Raw genomic sequence first — 9,880 nt, 5'->3', positions numbered from 1 at the left:
GATTCTGTGGTGGAGCAACAGACTGAGATCCCATAAGTGGTAGGTTTAAAACTGGCAACGATTTTTGCAAAGGGGACTATCAAATTACAAAGACGCAGTCTGCAGAAGTGGACGCCCTGCCAATCCCGCAGCTGATATAATATACCGTGATGAATTAACGAGCTCAGAAAGAATTAATGCACCAATAAAATGACAGACTTCGTACATTTCAAAGCATCTGGTTAGATCTCATGGAATTTCTTGGCTGCTACATGTTCAGTCAGAGAGAAAGATATAGTGGGGTGAGTCCATGATCATGTTGTAGTATTTCACTGGATGCCTCAGAAGAGCAGATGGAGATAGTGAGCAGTGGATACGGTAAGCATTTATCTACTTGGGGGTTTGCATGGACCCTTTCCTGGACTGTCTCCTCTTTAATATCTGTATAGATCTATACAAAAAGTTCTTTTTTTTTTTTTGTCTGCTTACAGTGTATAGTTGGCTAAATTTCATAAATAACATTTTTTTTCCTCTGTGCTCAGGTGAACACATCCTGGAGCTGCCAGAGTACTCTATGAAAAGCAACCACCTTTAAATAGTCTTGGGTTGTCTATCTAGGAATTGTGGCGTTTAGAATCTCTAGTGAGTCCTCAAAGTCTGTGTTGCTGCAATTGATTTTTTTTCCTTTCATGTCTATATTCTGTGTGGTTTTTGAATGGTTGATAACCATAAAGATTAGGAAAAAATGCAGGCAAATAAGACTTGTTCTGAGATGAAAAAAAAGAAAAGGGGGGGGGGGGAATAAAAGTAGTGAGGACAAAAGTAATTAGGTCCAAAATGATGGCAAGCTTGTTTGTGCATCCTTAAGATGCATTTACTTATTCCAATTCAATCTTTCTGTTCTGTCACAGACTTTATGTCTAGCAATGTAAGCTGTTCATGTTTAAAAAAAACAGAGTTCACCTTTAAATGTTCTTAGACTAGAAAAAATACGTCTGGTGAGGTCATTTGCAGAGCAAGAGTTAATGCATCATGCAAACAGCTAAATAAAGGTTACAATCTGAGTGGAATTATTTGGAGCTCAGGGAAAAATCTGGCATTTGCAGTCTGTCACTGGGTTTGAGAAGTCTGGCTCTCTCAGGGGCACAGCCACCCAGAGACGTCCTGCTTTCTGCGTGGCAGTAAGGGCTGCAGCACTGGACTGTCGGTCTTCCTGCAAAAACTGCAAAAACAGGAGCGGTGGGAAGCGTCATATGTGAGGAATGTGTGGAATGAGGGTGAGTATGAGCCCGTCTGTGCCCAGATTTCACAGAGCGATTATGGGTGTAAAGAGCTGCTCTTCCACCTCTCTTTTCCTCTTCAGGACAGCTGAAGAGCCAATGTCAGGACAGCGTGTGATCCCTGATAACCCGGGGAGGATTGCTGCGTGGAGGGCTGTGAGGAGCCGTGTGCCTCTTGAGATCTGCCAGTTAAGTATTGCAATGTTGGGGCCCTATCTTGTAAGGGCTCCTTGCCCTCCTTTTCCACCAACAGCCCTGGGAGTTGAGGGTGCCTCTTTGGGGCAGGATACACTCTAAGTATGTATGTGATACAGCCAGGATAAAAATGCATCACTTGCAAACACCCAGGCTTTTTTAGAGTTGGTCATCTCCATAGAGGTGTTGAGCTAAGATTGTGCTTTGCATTTTGCTTCCTTGTTTTGTTTCCAAAACCAGCCAAGTACTTGAATGATTGCACAGGAAATCAATTGCTATGGGCATTCATTTCAATGGGGACACTTTAAACGAGTCACCAGGGACTGGCTGCTGAGTTCAAAGAGAAAAAGACATCCAAAAACTCTAGCCACGCCAAGTTATGGTGGGAAATACCAGATACAAAGAGGAGAAAACTGGAAGACACAGAAAGGTGAAGGACAGATACAGCTTGGTTTTCCTGTCCTTAATTGGTGAGATTAAGGCGAGGCTGGAACAGAGATTTAAAAAAACCCAAACAAACAAAAAAACCCCCAAACCAAAACACAAACACCATAAAATTTTGCTATGGGAAGTTTGTTGAAACATTTTAAAACTTTGGTATTGATGGTCTATGAGCTATGTGCAATAATATGAGAATGGAAACACATTGAGAAAGTTAATATGGTACTTGAGAAAATATATCAGGAAGAATAGTTCCGTGCAGGGCAGAAGGCGAAGCAAATGTCCTGCTAAGCTCCTGCATTCATTCCTCTTTTTTCTTTCCCCAATGATTTCAGAAGTCTCCCCAAGTTCAGATAACTCAAAGAGAAGGACCACCTCCCATACTGCAGGCAAGGTAAGGAGATTGTGTTCAGAAAAATGGGGAAAAAAAGAGGAAGATAAAGGGGAAAAGAAATAAAGGGAAGGAATAGAAGTCTAAACGTGGGTGTTGCTTCCCCCCAGCACACGTGGGCAGCAGAGATTCCCAAAAAGAAGACTAGAGAAAGATTGCCATCTTCTGGAAGGATAAATATCTGCCATTATTCAGAATGCTAAATCCGATATATGCATATTTTTGAAACCATAGCATATTTCTCATAAATTTATTTTTCAACCTGAATTTTTATCCATACAGATCCAATTCAGTCTCATTTCATCCATATACATGCTGTGATCCCAGCTTTAGAAACTGACACAGCATCCTGGATTTTAAATAGTCTTTCATCAAGCTTAGAATTAGGAACATGTTAACATTAAGGATTATCAGTAGAGAGATGGACTTGATCTGTTTTTGAGCCTGAAAAATGGAGTGTTTTTTTACTGAGCATTCAGAAGCCAAACTTAAGATGTCCAGATGCGGGGAGACTGAACAATAAAAAAAAAAAAATTACCACTCTCCTTTTAAATAGCATTAGTTGTTATTCTACTTGCTTCAGCAAATTAAGTACATCTGTGTCAAAATGAACCTTTTTATTAATCAAAAAACCTTTAGGCAGTCCATGGAGCATAGAAACATTAAGCATTGCTTTCAGTTAGCCTGTCTTAGAAATTATTATCTATATTAGAGGAGTTTATGCAGCCACTAGGATTAAAATAGCTGCAGAGCTACTGACCGTTCTGCTCAGAGCTGGAGGGGTCAGGAGCCCGTGATAGCCCATGTACAGGACTGTGAACCTGTCAGCTCCATCTGCTGCCTGTGCTGTGCAGGGGCTGTCAAAGGCTGTGCTGTCACCCAGAGCTGTTCATACACCTGCCTCCCAGCCTCTGGACTCTGGTGTTGGAAGCAGGGGATGAGAGCAGATGGACCACTGGTTTCCTCTCTCCTGGCAACGCAGCAAGGAAGGCATGCAAAGTCTGCCTTGCTCCCTTCCTGCAGTGGTGGGAGCCTCACCCGCTTTGCACTGGGCAAAGCCTTTGGGGTGCATACCTTTGAGATGCTCCTCTCCCTTGCGGTTTGATTCAGTGTGATGCTGCTCCATGCCCTCTAGTGACAGTTTGTTCTCTTGAGCGGTGATGCCATTGTTACGTTTCACTGTTCTGATACCAAATGAGGTGTGTCGATACCCTCTGGTATTGTGGAAGCCTTTAAAATTTCAGGACAAGTCAGAGGGGACTTTGGATGAGCGTGAATCTTTCCATCTCTTCGTACTAGCTTTCCGAATTCATCGAATGTGAAGTCGCTGGGAGCTGGGATTCCTGATGAACTTTGCACCTGGGTAAAAGATGCTACTACAAGGGACACAGACAGTTTTCTTCATGCTCCCATCCTTTGAGTATTTGGCTTCTTTGACTGTCACTGTTTCATATACCTCTGTCACAGTGGTGGTGTGGTGGTGACCAGTCTGCCACTCAGCAGTGCTTCTACTAAGGGGCTCCATTTGTCATTAAAATCTCCAGTGTCTGTGGGGAGAGCTAGACGGGCATCTCTTCAGGGTCTGAAATTTTCAGTCCGCTGAGCAGACACAGTTGTGTAAACTTTCCTCCCTCCATTTCTTTTCTTCTCCCCTTTCTGTGACTGGCAGCTCTGGCCAGGAAGATATCCCAGGGCTGGGGGGCTTGTGGCCTTGGCCATTCTGCTGATAGAGTGCAAAAGGGTGACCTGGCATCATGGTCGCTGGTAGTTTCTGAGCTAAGGTCACTCATCCCCTGAAGCATTGACCAGAGAGCCACCATACAAGCTCCTGAACAGCCACAGCATGGAGATGACTGGGATTTTTCTGTGGTTTATAGAAACTTTCTGCTCAGTCAATACAGGTCACCCTTCGGCACTTAATTCCAGCCCGTAGCACCAATCGTTTCCTGTATAATCTCCCAGGACAGCTGTGCTGTGATTGCATTGTGGATTACAAAATGACCATTTTCCACAAAACAGCTGCTGGCTGGAGGGATAGCATTTAATAATCACTGGGGGGCAAGGGAGGAGGGGAGGAGACAAAGGAGAAAGAGGTTTTGAAGCAATTTGGTTTGGAGGATCTAGAGATGAGCAAAACAGCGGACAAAGGGGAAGTCCCATTTCTGTATTGCTCCTCCAAATTAACAGGACTTTGAGGACTTGCTGCCAAGGTAAATACAATTATTTTTCCTTTTGGGACTATCTAGATACTATGGTCAGTTATTGTCAGTAAGTGCTTAGCTTTTATGGAGGGAAACTTTTCTGACAATGGTCTCATGAAGGAGTAGTTCAGATTTGCTTCTCATTCCCTATGTTCTCTGCTTCCTTGGTCCAGTTTCTTCTTCTGACTCATTTGTTTCTTATATTGTTTTGCATTTTTCCTTATCACCTGTTCAGAAATTACATGGCTTTTCGACTACTATTACAAAGCAACAGGAGAGAATATTTTCCCCACTATTGAAGACTTAAATTAGAAAAATTATTTTTGTCAATATTATGAGTGGAAAGACTTTTTTTAAATAAAAACATGACCAAATTGAAACCCGATGACAGAAAATCTTATAATCAAGCATTGATAAAAAACTGAAAAACTCTCTGTGCTAAGGTTTGTATGTTCAGATGAAAAAATTATATTTTTGAGGAAAGCAATTTTATCTGTAATTTCCTTTTCAGTCTTAAGCCAAATTTTCCACTGAAAAAATCTTTCGATGAGGAATTTGCCACCAACCTTAGCCAGAAACCTTCACATAATGAGCTGTTCCTAGTAGATATCTGTGTTGTGAAAACGGTGATACCCAACACCTGGCGCCTTCAGGTCGTGGAAGTTGTTAGTTACAGTATCTCTAAGAGGTTACCATCTCCAGGACATCACATTTCCATTGCTGAAAGAAAGAAATACTGTGTTGAAGAGACAAACAAAGCTAGAGCATAAAACAATACAGGAATTTTTCAAGAGCTGGGTATTTTGTTGCCTTCCATGAGGATGTCCTGCATCAGGCAGATTTGTCAGTGTGATGAGATGCTAATGAAGTTCTGCTTTCCTAGAGGAGTTTCAGCACCATCTTTATTGACCGCATTTCCGAGCTGGCTGGTTAGCAGAACAAATGCTTCTAACTGCACCATTTTTAGCTGTGGTGCAGTAAGAGACAATGCAAAGCTCAGTCTTATATCATTTATTTATAGTAGTGTCCACAGTATGCTGTGCCTTTCTCACACATTCAATGTTGGGTGAGTCAAGTGAAGGCATGTCAAGAGGACCAGCAGCAGGCAATGTCTGTACAAACTGAATCTATTCACGAGCAAATAGATTTTGAGAGTCATAAATAGGAAAGGGTGGGAGTATCTGGGTGAAGTTGTGCCATACATAGGGAGTGCCATGTGGGAAGAGGCATGCGTTGATTACATGAAAGTTGATGTGTGGGTAGATGACATCTAATCAATCCATACAGTGCTAAGTTGGGGTTCTCAGAAGTCAGTGCAGGGGTTTACAGGAACCATAAAATCTTAAGCTTCCCTCTGAGTGAGAAAGACCACAGGACCCTAGTACACAAACTGCTTTCTGAATTACTTTTTTGGGTGAGATGAAACCAGGAAGAGTGTGTGTGGCAATGTTCACCTCAAAAAAACACCCACCTTTGGCACTCTGTGTGAGAGCAGAGACACTGTCATTCCACCACCCTAACAAATTTCTGATGTGAAGATCAATCCTTGCTTAGGTGGGAAGTGCTGCTCTGGAGCTTGAACTCAAGCTGCCAGGTCTGGATAGCTGAGTGTCCTTCCTGAGTAGGTCACTGCTTTGGTGTGTGACCTTCAGTGACCCAGTTCTGCCTTTCCCCACTGTGAAATCAATACACTCCCTGCTTCCCTAAGTACAGTAATGAACTGCTTGAAAAAGTATTTTGGGACGCTTGACAGCAAGATTTCTTGTCTAGTTGGACAGAGCATTCATCATGCCCCATCTAAAGGCAACACACAGTATTTGGAGAAGCTGGCTAACAGTTTTTCCATACCATCTCTGAGATGGAGTTAATATGATGTCCCTTTCATTTTGCTCGTGTGCTCACACACTCTGATGCACTCAGCCCTGCTAAGTCTACTCGGTCACCCTCTCTTCCCCAGTACAGATATTCAGTGTACTTTGAAATGGCTGAAGCTGACCTATTGCTCCACTGCCCCAGCTTTCAGGAAAAAGTTCTTCCACGCTGGGTGAGCTGATGGGATGTTGTAAGGAGGGCAGGGTGTTCATATCCACTCCATACACGTGTGCTCTGGGAAGAGCTGAGATTCATAAGGCTAGGTGGGACAAGTGGCTGGTGTGACAATTCCTCCCATTTGTGTGTTGTAGATGGAGTTGCTGAAGGGATTGCCATGGCGCCGTGCTTTCCTGGCTGTCACCTTGAACCTGCTAGCTCTCAGCCTTTCCACCACTGCCTTGCTGAGCAGCTACTGGTGCACCGGGACCCAGAAAGTGTCCAAGCCTTTGTGTGGGAATAACAAAGGCACCAAGTGCATCGGTGTCCCCATGCCACTTGACGCAGGTGCTAGCAATGTTTCATCCGAGGATGTGGTGCACTACAGCTGGGAGACGGGGGATGATCGCTTTGCCTTCAGATACTTCCACACGGGGATGTGGCTTTCCTGTGAAGAGAGCATGGAAGGGCCAGGTAGCGTCTTGCCCTGTCAGACACAACTTCTTCCCTTGTGTTTAGTCCACAGGAGTATGGAAATGAAAGGCTGGATGCTGACAACACTTGAAGCTGTCTTCATTTTCCTAAATGGCATCAGCCCCATGCACTGTTGTGGTCATTATATTTCTGTTCTTCCTTGGGATGTTTTCAGAGGGGGGCAAGGGAAAATGGTTATCTCTGGTGTGCCCTTCAAGTCCGGAATAAGGACTGTGAAGTGCAAGCAGTGGTGTCAGTGACTTTGTGATGGCATTGTTTATCCTTATGTGAACTGGAGTGAATCTCCTTTCTCTTTCCCCGTATCTTCATTCTTATATACACCTTACTGCAGGCTTTCCAGGGCACATCTGTGCATGTTGCCTCAGAAATCTAAGCAGGGTGATTCTATTCAGTGTTGTCAATTTATAATTATCACTGTGACGATTGCAATAGTTGGTGTTGGTTTTGTGAATTGAACTGTGACTGGGCTTTTCTTAAAAAAAAAAAAAATTGAGAAGGGGAAATAATGCCTTATAGATTACAGAGAAAACCTGGAGGATCTGAATCCAGATGACTGGGCTTTTCTTAACAAAAAAAAAAATTGAGAAGGGGAAATAATGCCTTATAGATACAGAGAAAACCTGGAGGATCTGAATCCAGAGGAACTAAAGCTAGGAGGCAAATTGACCTGAGGATTAGAGATGCAGTATGGTAATTTTTTAGTCTTTTTTGTGATATTGTGACAGGTTTGATTTGTGATTTTTGATCATGTGGGACTGACATTATACACCCTGGAGTGCAACCTGTACTAGACACCCTTGGTGCTTTCCTTCACCCTTGGCTTGCTCTTGCCCAGCCCTGCTGAAGTCCTTTTGCTGAAAACTGTGTCACGCCAGCACAGGTGGATGCTTTGCAGCGTACAGATGTCTTCATGGCCTGGCACACACATCAAAGATCAGAACTGATCCGGAAGGTGGCCAACAGGGAGATTCATATCTAAAGATACGGTGATGAAAGTTGCTTTCATCAGGCCCATTTCCCTGAGCCCACCAACCTCCTTTCAGCTCTCCCTGAGCACAAACGCCTCACCTTCTTTCACTAAGCCACTGTTCAAGAATAGCATTTCTCATTTTCTTATCTATCGCTGTCAGAGTTTGAAAATAAAGGACTGATGAATAAAAGCAGACAGAAGGGGGGTGGGAGCAGAAGGGAATGTGCTTGAAACTCTTGTGTCCTAATGAGAAGGCTGCTTTGTTATGAGCTTTTCCAGACATTGCGGAAGGAGATGTATTTATTTGGGACTGGTCTAGGTTAGGGTGTGTTTCCATGGTGCTTGTGGGAACGGGAATACATCCCTTGACAGCTTTCTCTGAAAGACTTGTCTGGCCACCAGGCCGTCCTGGAATAACCCTAGTGACTGAAAGAATGCAGAGTGCATTACATCTGTATCACAGCAGAGCACTGAGTAGAGCATGTAGTCAGTCACGGTCCCCTGCTTCCTGTAAATCAAGCACAACCCACCCACTGCTGTGGGTCTTTTGAAGCAAGTGTATAGACAACAAGCAACAACACCACAAAAGGGCTACTATGAGCAAAAGGAGTTTGAGTTGAGCTGAAGAAAGGATTTCATTATTCAGGCTAATCCCAGGATCAGTTTAGATGAGCCGTTATTGAAGAACCTCATTAAAGTTCTAGGTGAAGTAGCAAACCCCAAGTTAATGAGAGCTGCAGATGGCACTAAACTGGGTAGCATCCTGAGAGCTGTGGATGACAGAAGTAATACAGGAGATTGAGAGAGATTAGAACTGGGGATAGAAATTAAGAAAATTAGATTCTTACATGGAAAGCGGCAGGCTGATACTTCTGGGAGAAAATACTGTGCCGAGTAGAGGAGAGTACCCTCAAAAGCAGTAATGCAGTATGCAGTGAGAGAGAGTTACAGATAATATTGATGGACTCTCAGCTGAGAAAATTGTTTGCATCTGGCCAAGGTGAAAAGCCAAAGCAGGTATGAACACCATTTGTCCAAATAGCATGCCTAAAATGTGAGGACAGAAGACCACATTTCTGTGTGATTCTCTGCCACAGAAGAGGTACACACAATTCTGTCATGCATATCACTTGGGAAGAATTTTTTTCTTTCTTCTTTGGGAAGCAGTGCTAGAACTGCTCTGCTGAGAATGGGGTGAGTGAGAATTCACACCCTCGGCAGAATTGGTTGGTTTGCAGTCTGTTATAAGCTACACCCTCAACAGACCTGACCAACAGTAATGCTGTGAGTGAGTAGTAACAGATTTTTATATTCACCAGAGGCTCAGAAGATTTACAGACTGCTGAAGTTTTTTTCTGGAAAGGCCAATTCTACTTTTCCAGGCAGACATTACCTTCCCCTGTCTTGCCCCAGTGAAGGTCTGGAAAGATTGTCAGAAAGAGAGCAGCAGTGAGATCTGATGGGTAGACACAGGGATGACTGGACCTATGCAGTGAAAAGACAGTGAGAGTACCTTACGTACCCTGCATTTTTTGCAAACTAATACCTTTGGTTTTGTGTTTCAGAAGAGAAATGCCGTAGCTTCATTGAGCTTTCACCACCAGCAGAGAGAGGTAAGAGCAAATCCCCGTACCTCACTGTGGCTGCCCAGTGCAACTCCTTGGGATGGAGGACCTGTAACATTTCATCTGTGTAAGGACAGCAGAGTGGGTCCCCAAAGCACCAGACATGAAACCCTGTCCTCATGGTTGCCAAAGAGCAAAAATTTCCTCACAGATGTTTGCCTAAACCACTGCCATCTGTGAGGTCAGTGCAGGATACCTCAGACTCCCTCCCATATGAAGTGGGATTTGTCTCATCTACCGAGCTGCCCAGTCTGAGCTTGTTATCTTGCTGTAGT

At 43.8% G+C, this 9,880-nt stretch overlaps 1 protein-coding gene across 1 annotated transcript in view; it reads left to right on the top strand.

Moving 5' to 3' along the window:
- The first annotated feature begins 1,460 nt into the window (after nucleotides 1–1,460).
- Nucleotides 1,461–9,880, top strand: part of GSG1 (germ cell associated 1) — a 12,777-nt gene continuing 4,357 nt past the window's right edge. The window contains exons 1-3 of the mRNA XM_010137783.1: nucleotides 1,461–1,478; nucleotides 6,671–6,989; nucleotides 9,546–9,593. Of these exons, the coding sequence (XP_010136085.1) occupies nucleotides 1,461–1,478; nucleotides 6,671–6,989; nucleotides 9,546–9,593 (385 nt within the window). The remainder of the gene's footprint in view (nucleotides 1,479–6,670; nucleotides 6,990–9,545; nucleotides 9,594–9,880) is intronic.

Source organism: Buceros rhinoceros, unplaced genomic scaffold (genome assembly GCF_000710305.1).
Source record: "Buceros rhinoceros silvestris isolate BGI_N320 unplaced genomic scaffold, ASM71030v1 scaffold32016, whole genome shotgun sequence".
Classification (NCBI taxonomy): Eukaryota; Metazoa; Chordata; class Aves; order Bucerotiformes; family Bucerotidae; genus Buceros; species Buceros rhinoceros.
Note: the sequence above shows the minus strand (reverse complement) of the source record. Positions and strands in the feature narration are given on the sequence as shown.